Raw genomic sequence first — 20,154 nt, 5'->3', positions numbered from 1 at the left:
TTGTTTTTAAAATGTATATACCAGTTTTTGTTCCAGTCACATCTTTTTTATATTTGTTTATATTGCCTTACACACTTAAGTATTATTATCCTTACACTTGGGTATTGCATGCTACTTATTATTTCTTACTGATGCCTATTTTTCACTCTTGCTGTTGTAATATTGCAAATTTCCCCACTTCGGGACTAATAAAGGATTATTTTATCTTATCTTATCTTATTGTCAAACAATTGTCTAAATTAATAGTTAATGGAATTGTTTATTTTATCTTAAAAAATTCAGAGCATCTGGTTTGTTTATTTTTTTACAAACCACATGAATCATCAGACTGTTACTGTTCCCACATGCATGAGTTTACACCTGTTGATTCACAGATTTCATCATTGATTCATTTTGGCATCAACTGTGTAATTCAGGGCGAATGACGTCTACTCGCCGCTCTGACCTCCCGACGCGCGGGGGCGCACGCCGTTGTTAAGTTTGTAATTTAAACTGTCGCACTTATGTGTCGCAGTTTTCTTACGCGCAGGATCAACGGCACAAACAACCATTCACCGTCCGTCGTTCGTCACAATCCATGATCTGATTTCATTTTTGTACCAGACCTAACTCGGTGGAACAGCGATGGGACGCGAGTCGAGGTAAGTCCCAAAGATCCGCTTCATTCTGTGTTCCCTTCTGTCGCTGCTTGAGCTGGTTTCATTCCCATGGCTAACGTTAGCATGCTAGCTGAGGCGTCGGTGTGTTAGTGCGCCTCCCGACAACATTTGGTCTCACACAGCTGTGGAATATGAATTAAAAAAAAGTTGTTGAACGTGTAGCCTCCGGTCGACACTCTGCAGCCGACGTGAGTTCTCTGCTGTTTGCTCCTCAGACACTACAGGAAGCGCTCAGCGTCTCGGGGACGCTCAGGCAGCCGCTCGAAGAGCCGCTCTCCGGACAAACGCTCCAAGAAGGAGGACCGGGACCGAGACCGGAGCCGGAGGGAGAGGTCCCGGAGCAAGGACCGCCGCAGGACCCGGTCCAGAGACAGGAAGCGAGCTAGGTGGGTGTTCTATGTCCTTATGTGGTCTACGATTAAACACTACATTTGTTTATAGTTGAATTTACAATTTATAAGGCAGGTCACTGTTGTATTTTATTTAGTCCCTTTTATCTGGGATGAGATCTTTGATCACACTTTGTATGATACCAGCATCGTAAATGCAGTTTTTCTGAGCTGTGAACTACCACAAGATCCAGATAAGACTGAAGAGGAGACTTTGATGAGAATCATTGTTTCTTGGCCCCTTTAATACTTAATAATTTGTTTGTTGTAGCTGTGACATAACAAAACTTTACTCCCTCACTCACTGTTTAAAGATGGTTTAATTAAATGTGTTTTTTGTTGGGTTTTCACTGGCTGAATTGGTGTTACCACAAAACATGGCATTAAAATAACTGTAGTTTATTTGGGGAGAGTTTGAATTTGTTTGCATGCACTTGTTTGAATTCACTTGAGATAATGACGTATCAGTTATTCTTGAGAAAGAGACTATTTTCCCTCCGGTCATTTTTGTCTTTATGTCATATGTTTGTACTTGTTGTTCAGGCGATCAAGGAGCAGAGAAAGGAGGAGGTCCAGAAGCAGAGAAAGAAGGAGGTCAGGCAGCAGGAGCAGAGCCCGGAGGTCCAGATCTGGCAGCCCCAACAAGAGCAGAAGAACAGATGAAAAGTGAGACATGACATTAACTAACCAAAAGCCCATAGAATCTTCAGGATACATTTGTGCAGCATTCACAATCCAGTAGTACACACTGTCGCCCAGGGTCATACATTTTAAAATGTTCATATCAGATAAAGAATGTTTAGTTAATGTAACCAGAAAATGTCGATGACTTGTCCTTAAATTTTAGTTGAAGTGGTCTTAGTCACTAGGGGTAGGATTTCTCAAAATGAAGCCAAACAATAACCCTAAATGGTTCTAAATAGTTACTGTCTCGGCGTGGGGGTCACATTCACTACAGTTTGTGTAACTCTCTTTTGTTGTTATCTTCCATGCAGATCAAGGGGCAAGGAGGAGGAAAACGTTGACCCTTTATCTGAAAAGAAAAAGGTTAAAGAGGAGAAAGAGGATGAAAAGGTTGAGGACGTAAGTTCTGTAGCTTCAGTTCTTTCAGTCAGTAAAATGTCACCACATACTGGAAGGAAAATGTTACAGATCTTTCTTTTGTGTCTGTGCAGCAAGACTTTGACCAGAACAAGCTGGAGGAGGAGATGAGGAAGAGGAAGGAGCGGGTGGAGAAGTGGAGAATAGAGCAGAGGCAGAAGGCAATCGAAAGCATCGGAGAGATCAAGAAAGAACTGGAGGAGATGAAGCAGGGAAAGAAGTGGAGCCTCGAGGATGATGAAGGTGAAGAAGCACAGTTTAAAATAACCTGCAATACTTATCAGTAATCATGTGCTAGTTATTATCAACAACAACATGTAACCTGTTATTTTACATTATGAAAGCATTATGTATCCAGTAAAAGTTTGGTAATTGTGTTTGAAGAAGTTAAATAAAAGAAGTTATAATGTTTTAATCTACTTTCATCAGTTAATTGATCACTTGATCAATACAGACCTTAGCTTTAGTGCTGCAGAGCTCTAATGATTGACTCTTCATTTCAGACGATGACGAGGAAGGCTCAGCGCCTATGGAGGGAGACGATGATGACGATGGAGAAGGGAAAGGGGAGAAAAAAGAGATAGAGATAAAGGAGGAGAAGAAAGAGGAGGAGGTGGAGGCAGAGGAGGAGGAGGAGGAAGAGGAAGAGAAGGAGATTCCTATGGAGCAGCAGGAAGAGGAGGACGACATTGATCCTCTGGACGCCTACATGGAGGAGGTGAAGCAGGAGGTGAAGAAATTCAACATGGGAGGAGTGAAGGGAAATGATCAGGTGAGTGTGAGAGGGATGTGTAATTTTTATTGTCCAGTGTCCTACGTCAACATCAGTTTGTCTCCCAGCATTCAGAAGTTTTCTTCATGGATGTTTTCCTTTGCTGTTTTGTCAAATAATGATTGTGTGTTTTTTCATCCTCAACAGAAAGGAGCGATATCCATATCTAAGGTGATGACTGTTATGAAAACCAAGAAAGGACCTCACACTCACAAGAAGAAGGGTGAGCTGATGGAGAATGACCAGGATGCCATGGAGGTAATTTTTTCCCACAGTTAATGATTTTTTTGGTAAGGATGTCACATGAACAGTAATTAAACCTGTATTTCTGTTGTGAGAATGATTTTTCTATGGTTGTGTTTGACAGTACTCATCAGAGGAGGAGGAGGTGGATCTGCAAACAGCTCTGACGGGGTTCCAGACCAAACAAAGGAAAGTCCTGGAGCCTGTTGACCACGGGAAGATCCAGTACGAGTCGTACCGTAAAAACTTCTATGTGGAGGTGCCTGAGTTGGCCAAGATGACTCAAGAAGGTCGGTAAACGGGAAAATGGGAATCAATCATCCTTTCAGTTTGGATCCCATCACAGAGATTAAATTGAAAACTGCCACATATCCCCTACCCTATTGTATATCCCATATTTATATTGTTAGGCTGCATCTAACATCATTATAATACAAATACAATTTTAGACTTATACAGCCATAGGACAGCTTCTGCTGAGTGTACAATGAATCCATTTTCCGACATGACCTGCGGGTAAAGTCCGGAAAACTGGGTCTGGAGTGTACCCAGCGTGAGATATTTGTTTTCTTTTTGTTTGTTTTTTCATTTTTGTGTCTGTCACGCGTTAGAAGCGTCACTTTCTATGGACTTTATACCAGGAGGCCAGGCGGAGAAAGTCCGCAGATAATCTGGAGCCTCTCACTCGGACATTTGCGTTCCCACATTCACCTCCTCTGGAGAAAATACAGAGAATCTGCGGAGTTCAGTGCATGTCTGAAAGCAGCTTAACATGCCCACCAGTTTATCAGGCTGTTAAACTAGCAAATACTTATTCCTTGAGAAGGTTAACTGCTCCTTTGTCAGATTATACACGTGTATTTGTCTTCATCCAATCCCTCATGGTCTATATAACGCCTTTCTGTTTTTTTTGTCTCTACAGATGTGAACACTTACAGGTTGGACCTGGAAGGCATTGTTGTTAAAGGGAAGGGCTGCCCCAAACCCATCAAGACCTGGGTGCAGTGTGGGATATCAATGAAGATCCTTCATGCTATGAAGAAGTAAGTCTGACTTGTGGTGACTGTTGTGAGGTAACATTCTGGGGGCAATATCAATGGTGATCACATTCAGTCAAAGATAGTTGGGCCGTCATCTTGTTTGTAAACGGCCTGAGCACAGATTTCTGTTAATGTACAATGAGTAGCTTCCGTTTAAAAAAAAACTACTCGTATCACATGATTATTCAGATTTAAAATGACACTTGATTCTTTATGAATCGCCACCAACAGTTTGTATTTGTGTTAATTTCTTTCTCCCAAATGTACCTAGGCACAGCTACGACAAACCCACCCCCATCCAGTCCCAGGCCATCCCTGCCATCATGTCCGGCCGAGACCTCATTGGCATCGCTAAGACCGGCAGTGGGAAAACCATAGCCTTCCTGTTGCCCATGTTCCGACATATAATGGACCAGAGGCCCCTGGAAGAGTCTGAGGGACCCATCAGTAAGTCATTCAAGTCAATTTTACTTTTGATAATATACTTGGCAAATATTTTCCGTCACAGTTATTAAATATGGTGGAAAACGATTGCTCAATTTAAAACATTTTCTCACCTCCTTTCCTCCCCCTCCTGAAGCTATAATCATGACTCCGACCAGAGAGTTGGCTCTGCAGATCACCAAGGAGTGTAAGAAGTTCTCCAAGTCGCTGGGGCTCAGGGTGGTGTGTGTTTATGGAGGCACTGGTATCAGCGAACAGGTAAACTTATTCTGAGCAAATTCACTTCTTTGCCCCAAACACTGCATCCTGCTGTGCTTTTACTTGACTTTTTGTGCTTTTACATTTATGCAGCAGTACACTGTCATTTATAAAGACAAACCGTCTGAACATGATATTAATAATGTCATTTGTTGTTGGTTTGCAGATTGCTGAGCTGAAGAGAGGAGCTGAGATCATTGTGTGTACACCAGGAAGAATGATTGACATGTTGGGGGCCAACAGCGGTAAGTTCATATACTTTTTTATTCTGATGGGAAGTTGACGCAAACAAGCACCTTTTGATGCCTTGTGAACATTTTGTTAATTATCTTGCATGGAATTAATGTTACAATATGATGAAGCACATAATGATCCACATCACTACCACTTACTAAACTGTTGCACTATTTGACCACCTCTGGAATCAGCCAAGACTTTGCTGTGTCCTGAAGATCAGGGCAAGTACAGGTAGGTGAACCTGGTGCTGCCGCCATGGTTCTTCAGTCTCCAAGCCAGGATGACCATTATATGATATCTGTGTCGTAATATGGATATAGGGAATTTATTATTTGAAATGAGAATAGTCTGAATGCTCAACCAGGGTTCTACAGTGTTGTTGTTTAAGTATTTAAGGTGTTTTCTGGGAATAACGATCATTGTAGAGCCCTGTGAAGCTCTGACTATTCATATAAAGCTGTGAATGAATGCGGGAAATGTTTTCAGACGGTAGTAACTCTTGTATTTGCTGACACTTTAAATCTGCATTATGTTTATTAAAGTAAAAAGGGTTTTTGTGGCTTCCACACATGCGAGGTAATCTGTAATATGTTTCCCTTGTAGGTGAAAAGGCGCAGATAATGCTTGATGGGGCTCCATCTCATGTATTGTATCTTGAGGCTGTTTTCTGACTTTTCTAGGTCCCTCATGAGATGGTACGCAAGACCAGAGACGAGCAAAAAAAAAAAATATATATATATATGTTAATTACAAATCAAATGAAAACCCTGGCCACTTGAAATTAGACCACTGAAGAGTGTGCTGAACTTAAGATGACTTGTTTTCTTGTGAAGTAATGTGAAGTAGCTATATCCAGCAAAAGGATTTCTGTTCGTTAGATTACTTTCATGTGTTCTGAAGAAGAGGACTGACTTTTCTTCAAGTTAACTTTTTTTTCTCCGTGCCCTTCTCCGTTGGTGTATAGGCCGAGTCACCAACCTGCGAAGAGTTACATATGTGGTGTTGGATGAAGCAGACAGGATGTTTGACATGGGCTTCGAGCCGCAGGTGGGTCTCTTTTATATTTATACTGTGGCCTACATGGCTTTTCTATAATGTTTTTGTCTGTTGCTGCAACTGTCAATGTTTGGTGGCCTCAAAAAAGCAGGAACTGTTTCAGATATTTTTTAAGTTGGCCCAAAAAAAGACTTGACAAAATTCACAAACCTCCATGTGTCTTCTTTGTCCTCCGCCAGGTGATGCGTATCGTGGACAATGTGCGCCCAGACCGTCAGACAGTCATGTTTTCAGCCACCTTCCCCAGAGCCATGGAGGCACTGGCTCGTAGGATCCTGATAAAGCCTCTTGAGGTCCAGGTGGGAGGCCGCAGTGTCGTCTGCTCAGATGTGGAACAACATGTGGTAAAACATCTACATTTCATCTCTCCGTCTAAATGCAAAGGGTTTATGTGAAATAGAACTTTTGGTTATTTGTTGTCCTTTTTTTCAATTCACACTGGTAACCCATCCAAGCTCTCACATGTCACTGACTTCCTTCTTTGTTTCTGTAGCTGGTGATTGATGAGGACAAGAAGTTCCTGAAGCTGCTGGAGATTCTGGGTCACTACCAGGAGAAGGGTTCGGTCATTATCTTTGTGGACAAACAGGAGCACGCGGACGCGCTGCTGAAAGACCTGATGAAAGCCTCGTACCCATGCATGTCACTGCATGGAGGTAAGCCACTGATAACATTTGTTAGTTTTTAGATATATTAAGCATATCTAATGAGCATTTTCTGATAGAATTCCAGGATTCCAAACTGAAATTAAACTGCAATATATGTGAAGGAATGAAGAATACTCTGATTTAGACAGTTTGGTTTCTGCTGTTGCAACAGTTGAATTAGCGACAGTTGATTTCTGATCTTTGATAACCTTGAGAAGTAAATGTTTGTGTTTAGAAACATCGCCACGTACACACAGGATCTTATATGAAGTGTATAAAGAAAATCACATGTAATATGGGGCTTAGGGGCTTTCTGCCATGGTTATGTCTAGGTTACAGGTTTTCATTTAATCCTTCCCTTGGCTCCTCGGTAGGAATTGACCAGTACGACAGAGACAGCATCATCAATGACTTCAAGAATGGGGCTTGTCGCCTCATGGTGGCCACCTCTGTGGCAGCCAGAGGCCTGGACGTCAAGCAGCTGATCCTGGTGGTCAATTACAATTGTCCCAACCACTACGAGGACTATGTCCATAGGGCTGGGCGCACGGGCAGAGCAGGTAACAAGGTCAGTCACCTGAAAGGGGGTGTAACTTTACAAATCAGTGAGAAATGTGAGAAAAGTTGCTAAATCTACTCACAGAATCTCTAACTGGTGGTTGCATTGTGGGCAATGTAGGCACAAGGTTTTGGCAATGAAGAAGAACATATGTAATAATGATTATGTCATCTCTGGACAGATAACTGAATCAAAATCTTGACATGTTTTGTTCTACATCTTGCTCTTTCTCTCAGGGATTCGCTTACACCTTCATCACACAGGACCAGGTTCGCTATGCTGGTGACATCATCAAAGCGTTGGAGCTCTCAAGTTCTCCTGTCCCACCAGAGCTGGAGCAGCTCTGGGCCTCCTTCAAAGACCAACAGAAAGCGGTAAGATGAGGAAAAGAGGAATATGAACTGTTAAGAGTGTGTGTGCAACAAAGCTACATTCAATCTTACATTCAAACACTGTATGTGAGCTAGAAATTTGTGACAATCTTATAAAAATTAAAAAATCAAAGTGACCATTAAATTCATAGCATTATCCTGATATTTGTCCCTCCTATTTTTCATCATTAATTTTTCTATCCAAACAGGAGGGTAAGACAATTAAGAGCAGCAGTGGCTTCTCAGGAAAAGGCTTCAAGTTTGACGAGACAGAACACGCTCTGGCCAATGAGAGAAAGAAGCTGCAGAAAGCTGCTCTCGGCCTGCAGGACTCTGATGACGAGGACGGAGCGCTGGATGTGAGTGACCTTTTCAGTTTCATTGTTGATTGCATGATTTAAAATATTGATGTGTTTATGGAACCAATTGTCTGACTCATCTGTTTCTCTGCATCATATTGAAGCTGTTATCCGTGTGCTGTCTTCCCCGTTATAAGTACATAATAATTACCGATTAACCAATAACAAGTCCAACCCCACTCAATCGTCCCCCTTACTTTTTCCCGTCCTCAGATTGAGGAGCAGATAGAGAGTATGTTCAACTCCAAGAAGAGGGTAAAGGACCTGTCTGCTCCCGGGTCGGCTTCCGGTCCTGCAGGCTCAGCTTCCAACGCTGCAGCCGCCGGTGGAGGAGGGATGCCAGGCGCTGGACCCCCGTCTGCTGGAAACATCCAGAAACTGGAGATGGCCAAGAGGCTGGCGCTTAAGATCAACGCTCAGAAAAACCTGGGAGCCGAGGCTCAGGTATGTCAAGTAGATACTAAAGAAAATAACTATAATATTTCATCACAATATAGACAATTGCACTGATAATCTTCCCATCGGTGGTCTCCTCCTTCAGTCTGTTTTTCTGGATGACTATAAAACAATATATACAAAATTAAAAACGACAGTTCTTATTTATTCCACTTTAAATTAAAATGTGCAAAAGCTCTTCATCTAATGTTTCTTTTCTTTGTTCATTTTCCATTTTCTTTTATAGTTTTTATATAATTTCATTAGTTTGTATGTATCATGTTTTGTTCTTTTCCAATCAAAAATAGCAAACAAGCTCTTTCTCTTGTGCAGGACGTGATGCAACAGGCCACGAACGCCATTCTGCGGGGCGGCACCATCATGACGCCCTCTGTGTCGGCCAAGACCATCGCGGAGCAGCTGGCAGAGAAGATCAATGCCAAGCTGAACTACACGCCTGTGGAGAAGCTGGAGGAGGAGCGGCAGGCGGCTGAACAGGCCGAGACGGTCAAGAGATACGAAGAGGAGCTGGAAATCAACGACTTCCCTCAGGTCAGCAGCACACAGTGCAGAGCCCTGCCGGAATATTCAACACATTTCTCTTCTAGTTTTCATCTGTGCTTTTGGATATTTCAATGCTTTTATGTCACAGGAGTATGGGCGTTCACGTCCTAAGTAACTGCAGTTAATTCCATTCACATGCAACTTGCACAGGAGCAAGAAATAAGTGATGGAAATATAGATTTGTTTTGACTTAATTCATTTTGTATGGTGCACATCATTTGTTGATGTTAAGTGAGTTCACCTTGCTACTGTGAAAATCAGGTGTTGACGGTGGGTGTGTGTACAGATGCCAGAGTGTGATTATCTGAGCCGAGCCTGATTTTAAATATTTGGGTTTGGGTTGGGCTTGACACAAAAAGACGGAATGCCTGCCGGGTTCAGGTCGGGCTGCGAAAGTTTTCTCTCAGACTAGGGCTCGGATGGGTTTAGACAGAAAAATGTGGGTCGAATGTAAGACAACAAATCAAACAAGCCTGATTTGTTTCATTCGTGCAGAGTAAAACAGGCTCAAAGCTTTCAGCAAGAGAGGGAAATAAAACAGTTTACAGCCTAAGACTTGTTGTTAAAGTAGTGTAGTAGTTGGTATCATCCGCTTGGACGAATGGAGAAAGAAAAGTATTTAATATAATATTCCTTATTCTGTTCTTCTCCAGACGGCCAGGTGGAAGGTGACATCTAAAGAAGCTCTGCAGAGGATTGGTGAATACTCCGAAGCTGCCATCACCATCAGAGGAACCTATTTCCCTCCAGGCAAAGAGCCAAAGGAGGGAGAACGCAAGATCTATCTGGCTATTGAGAGTAAGTGTTGGGAAAATAATATCTCACTCCTAATTTGATCTATCCCTTGAATATTACATTTATTCCTAGTGTTTGATTCATCCACATATACTGTATATTAATGTTATGTTTGTTTTCCAGGTGCTAATGAGCTGGCTGTGCAGAAAGCGAAAACAGAGATTACTCGGTTAATCAAGGAAGAACTCATCAGATTAGTAAGTATCTTTTGCTGCTTGAAATCAATAACGAGTAATGGACATCATGTTGATCAGCTTAAATAGGAGCTGTTTCCTTGTGCTGGATTTTAGAGAAGGAAAATAAGATGTAGGGGTTTGTTCCCCTGTATGTAAATAAAAATATGTTTCTCATCACCTTTTCTTTTCCTTCTAGCAAAATTCCTACCAGCCGACGAGCAAAGGCCGATACAAAGTGTTGTAGGGGAGAACCCAAGGCTTGTTGGAGGAGTGTCCATTTCTCCACTGTTTCCTGTCTTCTATCTTGTCTCATCAGATTGGTTGAAGAATGTTTTAGTCTATATTTTTAATAATGGCATATTAAGTTCAGTGTATGTGTGTTTCTATTTTTCATCTGTTTCCCCCCAAAGCTGTTTTCAGACATGAACTCCAGATAAGGACATTTTCCGGGTGCTTTCCTGCTGAATTCTCACATGGGCTCACTCAGACATTTTAATCTCGGGGCCATTAGGAACATTTTTTGAAAATGTCGGGAGCAACGCACTCTTTGCGTTTGAGTTCCCACATACAGCCCCTGTGGAAAATGTCCAGGCCTCAGTGCATGTCTGAAGGCAGCTTTTGTTTCCAGTAATTTTTTATGAACAAACAAATACCAAAATGTGATGCTGTTTTCACCTTCAGTGTCATGAGACCACCAGGATGCAACAACAAGCTAAATACAACATGTCTTTTAATATAAGACTGATTTTTTTGTAATGTAATTTTTTTTGTTCGGATTTGTTTGTAAAAGCCACATACCAGCCATTGTCCTCAAGAAATAAGACTCAGATGAAAGATGTTTTTACTTTCTCTCTGAATAAAACCTGATGTTAATAAGGAAGTCAAGTTTTTTAAATGTTTTTTTTAATTTCTCAATATTACCCACATCGACAAAACAATCAGTAAACAAACATATTTACTCCAAACATTCAACAAACAAGCTCAACCTCAGTATTTTCATTTCTGATCAAGATTTGAAGGATATATTAAATCTAAATAAACACGTGCATCATATATAATCATATGCCATGTCTCTACCCGAGTAATCCCGCATTTTATCCTTCATCAGCAGAACTTAAGTCACGACATCATCCTTTACATTCATTCTTTGTCTCTGACAAAAAAAACAATACAAAACAACAAACTCAAAAACAATCAAATCCAACAAACATTGAATATAAAAGCCACTTTTCAAGCCCCCCCCCCCCCATACATTTCCAAATAGTTGATTTTCGATGACTATCTATTTCATTTTTAAATAACACATTTCTCTATTCCACTACAGTAATGTAAAGGGGGCTTTGGATTTCCAATGTTTAAGTTTCAGATAGAGAGTAAACTTGATGTGTGCAGCTGTTGACAAGAGACTGCCCGGCTGTGTAAATCGTGGCCCCTTTATGGCCCCTTTTCAAGAAAAATCATGGATCCGTCTCTGGATACTGTACATTCTTACCACCATTTTAATTATTCAATAGGCTTTCAGTTGTTTAAGGTCTCTGTAAGCAGTGCAGCTGGGTTATGGCTCAGTATTAGAACAATAAGCAAATAATATATATTTTTAAAAGCAGTTGTTGGATTAAAGCCTCTTTTTGGATCCAGGGGATCAGTTTAGTGGATGTCAGAGTGAAACCAGTGCTTGGATATCAAACTGCTTCTTGAATGGAAGGAGGAAAAACTGAAAAACCAGGTAAAAGCCATGAGTTAAAGGTCTGTTTTTAGAAAAAGACTTTGAGGTTTCAAATCTAATTTCCTCACTTGAATCTTCACCTTTTGGAATCAGGAGTTGTGCATGAATATTGGACATATAATTGACCCCTTTGTGTATATTGTGGCCCCCGATTTAGAAATAGCCTGGATCCATCGCTGGATACTGTACATTCTTAATTATTCAAAAGGCTTTCATGTGTTTATTATTCTTTAGGCTCTTTGTGAGCAGTGCAGATGGATTATATCTCAGCATAGGAACAATAATACTGTTTTAGAAAGCAGTGTTGGTTGGATTGGAGCAGTTTGTTGGATGCAGATGTTCAGCTCAGTGGATGTCAGAGTGAAAACAGCTGCTTCTGGAGGGGAAGGAGGAAAACCCTGATGTGCGCATGCGCAGACTGCGCTCCTCCGTCTTATTAATTTTTAATGGAAAATGGCTGCGTTTCTTATCCAAACCTCTGGAGCTGGGAAATAAAAAAAACCTTCGTCTCTCTGCACCGTCTCTCCTCCTCTTCACCTTCATCACACTGAGGCCACCCGGTTCTACACGTTGTGGGACCCACGTCCTGCGGAGAGAGGAGGAAGATTTCTGAGGGGAAAATGGATCCGCTCACGCTTTGAGGGATGAAAGATCATTTTTCTCTTTAACCCTTTCTGCTCCCAGATCTGCGAACAATCGAGGTACAGTCACCTCCCTGCGAACACGTCTGCAGACCGACTGTGGTGATGATGAATGATCCCTGTGTTTCCTTATGTGTTCTTTTATATAAAGCGTCATTCAGGCCGGCGGCAGCCTTTACGTTTTAATGTTCCACAGGAGGTGAAGTGACAGGCAGGGCAGGAGGTGTGTGTGCGTGTGTGTGTGTGCATGTGCGTGTGTGTGTTTTTATTGTCGTCTGGGCGCAAAGATGCTGAATCCCTGTTCATGCCTTTTGTGAATGAGTGTTACTACAGACAGACAGTGTGTGTGTGTGTGTTTGTGTGTGTTAAAGTCCACACCTCCTCCCTGCATCCTCTGATCAGCATCAACACACTGACTTTGCTTTTCAAAAACGATTTATTCCCTCACATTAGTTAACAGCACTGTATTGTGTAATGTATATTTGGTTTTAGTCAAAACATCTTTTGTGTGTTGGCAGATTTTGGAATTTCATCCTCCACTATTTACTTGTCTTCTGAATTCTTCTGTTTTTTTTTTATTATAATAATATTGATAAGGAACTTTATTTATATGGGGCATTTCAAAACACACACACACACAAGTTAAACATGAAGAATTGAATGCAAAACAATAGGAAACAGTTAAAAGCAATTTGAAGATCACACAGCATTGAAGCACAAATACATGAAGGACTATAGTACTCTGCAGAGCACATTGACTGATACTGCCAACAGCCCTGAAACTCAATCAAGCTGCACCAAATCACACACACTCATAGTTATCAGTTCCCTAAACACGCTTGGAAAATGGCTAAACACGCCCTACGCTTAAAAATAAACATACAAACCAACCAACAAACTGACAGGGGCGAAAACATAATCTCCTGCATGGGCTGAAGGGAAAAAAAGAGTAAGAAATAAAACGTTATAAAATTATTAAAACTGTCTGTATGATCAGATCGACATTAAAAGTAAATCAATTAATAAAAAATTGAAGGTGAATTCAGACGTTCTGAGAAAGCACACCTATAAAAACATTTTTTTGAAGAGATTTAAAAGGGCGTAACAAGTTTGCCAGATGAATGGATTTATATTCATATAATCATAGGTCCAAATTCAAAAAGCTGAAATAAGCTAAAGAAAGTAAGTATAAAGAATTGGTTTCAAATCCCTGGCCAGGTAAACACTGCCTGGCACAATGAAGTGAGAGTGAATTGAGGGCAGGAGATTCAGGAAAACGTTTTCAGCAACAAAGCAAAAACACTAGCAGACTTTCTTCAGGCAACTCTGGACACATTTCGGTCTCAGACTCGGGACATTACCTTTTTATTTTCTATGCAAAATGCTGCTGTCTGCATGTTTTATTGCAGAGTTGAGGATGTTTCATAATTTGTTGACTTCAGTTAACTTAGATTTTCACCATCGGAGAACCCACACAACAGCACTGAGTCTACACAAAGATGGTAGTTCTTTGATGTGCGATAATAACACACTTACAGCTTGATTTCCACTTCCCAGCAGACGATGATGCGCCAAGTGACCAGCAGTGACTTCTGCATGAGCAGCCGGCCCTCGTGCCTCGCGGAGGACGGCCACCACCCCGCCTCCCACTTCGACCTGTGCGCCTCCCAGTCCAACAAGTTCTACCCTCCTCCCTCGTCGTCGTCCCTTCAGATGACCCTGATGCCCATGGTCTTACCCGCCCAGAGCCACAAGCCCATGGTGTGCCAGAGACAGGAAGTGCTCGAGGGTAAGGTACCAGGCATTAAAAGCTCTGATCAAGCGCCAGACGATGCCAAGAAGAAGAGCAAGGCTGCGGGGAAGACGGGCAGGCGCGGGAGGCCTTTGGGAACCACCAAGCTGGCCGGATACAGAACCAGCACGGGTCGACCCCTTGGTACCACCAGAGCTGCTGGTTTCAAGACGAGCCCTGGGAGGCCACTGGGTACGACCAGAGCGGCGGGGTACAAGGTCAGCCCCGGTCGGCCCCCCGGCAGCATCAAGGGCTTCTCTCGCCTCAACAAACTGGCTTACGGTAGCACCTGCAGCGGGGCGGCTTTCCCCTATCCGCTGCCACACAAAGAACTTCTCTGTGAACCTTCCTGCAAAGAGAAGACGACAAACGAGTGAAGGCTCTGTTTCTGCCCCCCCCCCCTCCATAAGTGGAATAAGAGATGCATGTGTACAGGTTTCCTTACAGATGTTTGGGGGGGGGGGGACTTTAATCTTTTCCAGTCTGCTGTGACTGAGACGAGATGATTTTCTATGATTGGTGTTGGTGTCATCTGTGTGCCTGCCACTTGATATAACACTGTTACTTTTACAGTGCTACTGCTGGAGATCTATAACCTGCGGAAGGTTTAACCACTCGACACTGTTTCTGTCATCATGGGGGGAAAAGAAACTCCAGATGTTCACTGAGCAAGGTGCTTTTAATCTTAGTAACAACTGTAGTGGTAATTCATTTCTTATTTATTTTTCATTTTAACATCAACAGATTGTTGAAGCATCCAGTTTAAAATGTTTATTGCAGCCACAAGTGTGTGAACCTTTCTGGGATGTTTACAGCACAAAACAAGGACTAATTGACTTTATGTTATCGTCATACTACAGTTTAAATATCATATCAGCTTATGATGGACAGTCACATTTGTTCTTTCTGTTTAATCAAACAATAGGAAATAATTAAGGAGAGGGACAAGCAGCAATGTTGTTTTTACAGTCTTTAATTGGCCATTGTGTCACATTTGTAAAATCCAATCAAATACTTTGTCTATCAGTTAAATTTTAACAGTTTGGGGTTAAGTGTGTTGCTCAATGGCACTTCAATAGATAATCAGGCACTTAAAACTGAAATCTGGTTAATACAACCTTTTCCACTCAAACTTAACACCCAGACAAATACTCCTGCTAATAAACTCACTCATCACTGTTCACTCTCTAAAGGTCAAGCCACTAAATGTCTTCTCAGAGCAGCTGAAAGTCACAGATTCTTGTATAAAATCCAAGTCAGTACTAACTTTTTCACTCAAAAGTATAAAAACAAAAAATGCAGAGACCTCCTGCTTTTTAATACAACCTGCTTAAGATGAGATAATGTGCCCTATGGTTGCCTCATCTGCTCATTAGTCACCCTGGAAAAGTTGTTTTTGTGTAATTGTGAATGAACAGTGTTGATATTTCCTGTTTGTCCCTTGATCGCTCTTCACAATAGTAAAATATGTCGTATTTCATCTTTGGTGCACAGACAGTTCGAAGTCCAGACTCACTTGTGGATTCACAGTTGAAATGAGGATTTGTCAGTGGACTCTTGGTAGAACTGTTCTGTCTGGAGTGCACTTGTCTCCTTACCAAGGACTAGGTGCTGCTACACAAACCAAAATTACACATTTTTATAACAAAAACCCTATTTGTTTACACTATATTTCCCAAAAGCATCTGCGTCGGATTTTGTTTCAACCCAAAGCAGCAAAATAAAAAGTGTGCTCAGTTCAATATACAAAAAATATCACGTCATATCCTCTAATCAAGACTGAAAATCTAAACCTATGTTCAGTCTCAACTGTCAATACCTGATGATTTTTGAACATTTAATATTTATTTTGTTCTAAATTGTCTATTGGCAACATTTCTAAAAGATTTATTTTGTAGTTATCAATCAAATCTGACTAAATTTTGACTTCCTGTTTTGTAAAGTCTTAACTTACACAACAGAAAACAACATAATCAGGTCAGTGTTGACTTTGTGACGTTAAATGCACTTTGCTTTACATAGAGTGAATGCTTTGTAACGTTGTCTTGTCAGGAAAGTCGTCACCCAAAGATTTAATCAGTTGTGCTACATTAATATTAATTATTATTTGTCCCAAAAATGTTAACCAAATCAACTTTGTCACATGAACGTGTCAATGACAATGATTAATATGGAAGTTGTCTTATAGTTGTTTAGCGATTTTACACAAAATATCCTAAAGGAAGAAACATTTAATATTATTATAATTTATTTGATACTCACATGACACATGTTTTAATTTATTAATTTAATGCTGAGGAAGTTATTGTGAACAAATGACACCATTGCTATATACTGGGTTTTTACAATGTGAGCTGCCAGTTTGAATTTCCTGGGATATCTGCTGACAGGGGGCGCTGTTTCTCCAGAACGACAAGCCAAAACTCATAATTATCAGGAACAGGAAAACAATAATCAAAGGTTTAAGAATTTGGCAAGTACAGATTAATGTGTTTTAGTGTCTTAATTAGTTTTTTACTTTACATAGTTTCTCGTAAAATAATTGTATCAATTGTTTTAATCAATCTGTCCAGTTTAAAAAATATATACAATTTAATGGTCAAATTCATATCAGATTTTTTTAATTAGGTATTTACAATATAAAGTACACAATCAAAGCCTCATAGAGCACTTGAATCAGAAGCTGATGTTTGTCTGAAATGTTGTAACATGAAAATATTTTTGTTGAAACAGACCACAGGCAGAAATGAAGAAATGGACTAGTTTTATTGGTTTACTGTTCACAGGTATTTCACAGCATGTTCATTGCATCGTAAATACAGTCAGTCACATTCAGTCAAACATGATTTTGATCTAAACTATTTGCCACTGTGTCGGTTTTTGTTCCGGAGTTTGATCTTCCAATTTGCCTGAAGAACACGCATTGGTATAATTCATATGTTGGGAATTCAGATTAAGAGAGTGGAGACATTTATTTAATTTGGTGCAATAACCTGTCGTATGTATATTGTACCGTGTAAACTTTGATACTATCACTTTTTATTATTGTTGTATTTTGATACTGTTGTACAAGGCCTTTTCTCACTTGTTTAGTTGACGTGTGTTTGTGTTAACAGAGGTTACTGAAACGTCACATACAAACACTCTTTCCACCCTCTACCAAAGAATATGATGTTAACTAACTTTATTTGATAGAAGAAAATACTCCAATGTCTCACAAAGTAACCTGAGCATGAAAACCTCTGTATAAAATGTAAATGAGAAAAGCACTGTCCCATGAAAGATGGTATGATTGTTTGGATTAATGCAAAAAGCTTTGAGTAATCACTGCATCTAAAGCCTCGAAACACGCAGGTGTAATTGTTTCATGGACAGTTGATTGAATGGATTGTAAATTGACGATATAAAGTTAGATCCTTGTTTTAATTCTACATTGAAAAAAAAGGTCTCTTTTCATAGATTTCATATGTAGCCACGTGTTTGATGTTTGACTGAACATTTCTTGTTGAGGTTATGGCTGAAGTGATGCCTGCCTGTCGCATATTCCTGAGGTTTGTGTCTTCTTTTACAGTTTAAGTGTTTTGTTTTATAGTTTTTAGATTCACACATTAAGAGTAATAGGATCAAAATGCTGGTTGGCTGCACTGTTAATTACATCTGCCTTTTTCACAGCAGATATTTAGACACAGATCGAAAGGTACATGCAGGCTATAGATAATAAAGTTAATGATGGTTTGATTCTATTTAGCTGCTCGGTATTGTGCAGGCTGACATCTTAACACTTGAATAGATCATCAATGTTGTTTGTTACACTTTGAGACTTGTCTGCTGTGAAAAAGGTCTTTTGTCTGTCTGAGTCATCTCCCTCTGTTGTAATTGCTCCTGAAACCCTGATGAGCATTTCTCACTGAAAAGCTGAAACATGTTTTACTTTTTGTCCTCATTCTTGGCTAACTGGGTGTCTAGCATAGACTTTATCCACTGTTGCTTCAGCAGCTACAGCTCTATTGACTTCTGACATGGTGCTTACTTTGTTGTAGGCTGCTGCACAGCTTCCTGCAAAGACTCATAAAGGTCTTGATCTTGTTTATGATGGAGTTTGGTGAAAATAATTAACATTTACATTAATTGAGTAACAACAAATTTGCAAACTGTACCACCCTCCTCCTCAGTGACGTCCCATTGAGATTGTAGCATTGTCCTCTGTCCTTGTATCAGATCCAGTGAATCAAAGTGGCATTTCAGTCTGATTATCAGATTGCAAGGTTACAGTGTAAATCTGCATTCTTAAAAAATATTATTATTTATTATTATGTCATTGTGAATCATGTTTTAATTAATCTAGAACAGAACATCGTTCTAGAACAGAAAAGCTGTTTGGCTCTCTGTGAATGAGGGGGATATTTTGTTGTTGTTGAATGCTTACAATATGTTTGTTGTAATAACTCAGGTAATATCAGGTTATTATTCTACAATGTTTATTTTTCAGATCAGTCGTGGTTGATGTTCATTTAGTTGAGAAAATTGATTGAAAAAACCTAAACATGTTTCAGCTTCAGCTCGATGAAAGAAAACCTGTAAGTTATACTGTAAATGTTGGTTTATGGTTATGTCAGGGAAAGTGGGACTCATCTGATCAGCATCAAAGTGCGTGAAGTGAAAATGGATTATTACGACTATAGGATTAGAAATGGCTGTCGTCAGAAAGTAAAAGACGGGGAGGACGATGACAGTGTCATGACTGATGTATTGGCCAGCATGTCAGGTGTAACCTTGAAGAACTCTCGAGGTCTTTATCTGTTTCACTGTTAAGTTCATATCTAAAATAATTTGTTAAATTTGTGGACAAGGTGTTACAATTTTATGCTGCTAAAAAAAATGTTTTCCCCGTTTTTTTACTTTGTTCATTTAGTGGAGTGCACTGACATTTTGGACCTGGACCCTGATTGAAGGATGATTATTGAAGGTGGATTAATGAAAAACAGACTCAGTAAAGTGGTTGATTTATTGACCTTCTTGTCATTTGTAGCTATAATATTTCAAGTTAAGTCAGCACTTTTACTTTTTGAGTGAATATTTTTTCTCTCACCACATTCAGTGTTAAATCCCGACCTGGTCCCTTGTCTGTAAATTACATTTTGAGTGTGGTTTTTGTTGGAGAAGATGTGAAGCTCAGTTATTCCAAGTGTGTGACTGGAGAGGCCTGTGAAGCTTTGTATCATTCCTACTTTATTCCTGCATGATTACTGTGGAATGTTCAAAAGTTGTGTAATAAATCTGAAAGTAAAAGAGTCTGTTCAAAATGTTTCTTGAATTGTTGTCCTCAGTGAAACATTTAAAAACTTGCTATTTGTGGTAAAACAACCAATCACCTCCAGGTAAATAGTCCCCCAGTAGTCTCTGTATTCTATAGTTAAGTGGATAAGAAAAGCAGCACAAAAGCACCTCACATTCAAATATTATCTTTGCTCTTGAAGACAATAAGATCAAAGACAATCAAGACATTTTATTATGTAAGAATATTTCAATCGATGCATTATAAGAGGTGTTGTAATGTTTTTAAAACTTTATTAACTGACAAATTCTACACATTACATCAGGTACAAACAATAACCCTACACAACACGATAGCTGATAAGTACAAGGACATTTATAAACGTGAAAATATAGAACATTTTGAAAAATGAACAATAATTTAAATAAAAATTAAATAAATAAATACAAATATTACAAAATATAGATATAATATAAAAAAAAGATTTTAAAATAATAATACAGAAACTGAATAAAAATCCTGACGACATAAACCACAAATCCTGAACACACATACATGAACTTTCGAAGGGTAAAACGACTTCCGCTCTACCCGGAAGTGGGGTGTTTATTTTGT

General features: G+C 40.0%; 2 protein-coding genes across 3 annotated transcripts; both read left to right on the top strand.

Annotated features, from left to right (window-relative positions):
• The first annotated feature begins 498 nt into the window (after positions 1-498).
• On the top strand, positions 499-10,985 carry ddx46 (DEAD (Asp-Glu-Ala-Asp) box polypeptide 46). The gene is made up of 23 exons (XM_035178691.2): positions 499-641; positions 875-1,045; positions 1,592-1,714; positions 2,044-2,131; positions 2,224-2,392; positions 2,653-2,921; positions 3,069-3,179; positions 3,289-3,454; positions 4,087-4,207; positions 4,476-4,651; positions 4,785-4,906; positions 5,073-5,151; positions 6,108-6,190; positions 6,379-6,543; positions 6,693-6,855; positions 7,221-7,414; positions 7,642-7,779; positions 7,986-8,135; positions 8,349-8,579; positions 8,904-9,122; positions 9,788-9,932; positions 10,053-10,126; positions 10,302-10,985. Exons 1-23 carry the CDS (start codon positions 625-627, stop codon positions 10,347-10,349), a joined length of 3,222 nt encoding a protein of 1,073 aa, XP_035034582.1. The 5' UTR covers positions 499-624; the 3' UTR covers positions 10,350-10,985.
• Positions 10,986-12,284: 1,299 nt separating this feature from the next.
• Positions 12,285-19,555, top strand: c15h5orf24 (chromosome 15 C5orf24 homolog). Of its 2 annotated transcripts, none has more exons than XM_035177685.2 (2): positions 12,285-12,532; positions 14,033-19,555. In XM_035177685.2, exon 2 carries the CDS (start codon positions 14,036-14,038, stop codon positions 14,639-14,641), a length of 606 nt encoding a protein of 201 aa, XP_035033576.1. In that variant the 5' UTR covers positions 12,285-12,532; positions 14,033-14,035; the 3' UTR covers positions 14,642-19,555. The 2 variants fall into 2 exon arrangements, with proteins under 2 accessions (XP_035033576.1, XP_035033575.1); XM_035177684.2 differs by having other exon boundaries at positions 14,030-19,555.
• The last annotated feature ends 599 nt before the right edge of the window (positions 19,556-20,154 follow it).

The sequence above is a fragment of the Hippoglossus stenolepis genome, chromosome 15 (assembly GCF_022539355.2).
Source record: "Hippoglossus stenolepis isolate QCI-W04-F060 chromosome 15, HSTE1.2, whole genome shotgun sequence".
Classification (NCBI taxonomy): Eukaryota; Metazoa; Chordata; class Actinopteri; order Pleuronectiformes; family Pleuronectidae; genus Hippoglossus; species Hippoglossus stenolepis.
Note: the sequence above shows the minus strand (reverse complement) of the source record. Positions and strands in the feature narration are given on the sequence as shown.

Bases quoted from the DNA above. Each gene is read 5' to 3' on its own strand.
- c15h5orf24 (XM_035177685.2), top strand. From the start codon at position 14,036: ATGATGCGCCAAGTGACCAGCAGTGACTTCTGCATGAGCAGCCGGCCC.
- ddx46 (XM_035178691.2), top strand. The intron at 4,652-4,784 runs GTAAGTCATTCA...CCCCTCCTGAAG, and splicing joins AGAGTCTGAGGGACCCATCA to CTATAATCATGACTCCGACC. The intron at 10,127-10,301 runs GTAAGTATCTTT...TTTTCCTTCTAG, and splicing joins AGGAAGAACTCATCAGATTA to CAAAATTCCTACCAGCCGAC.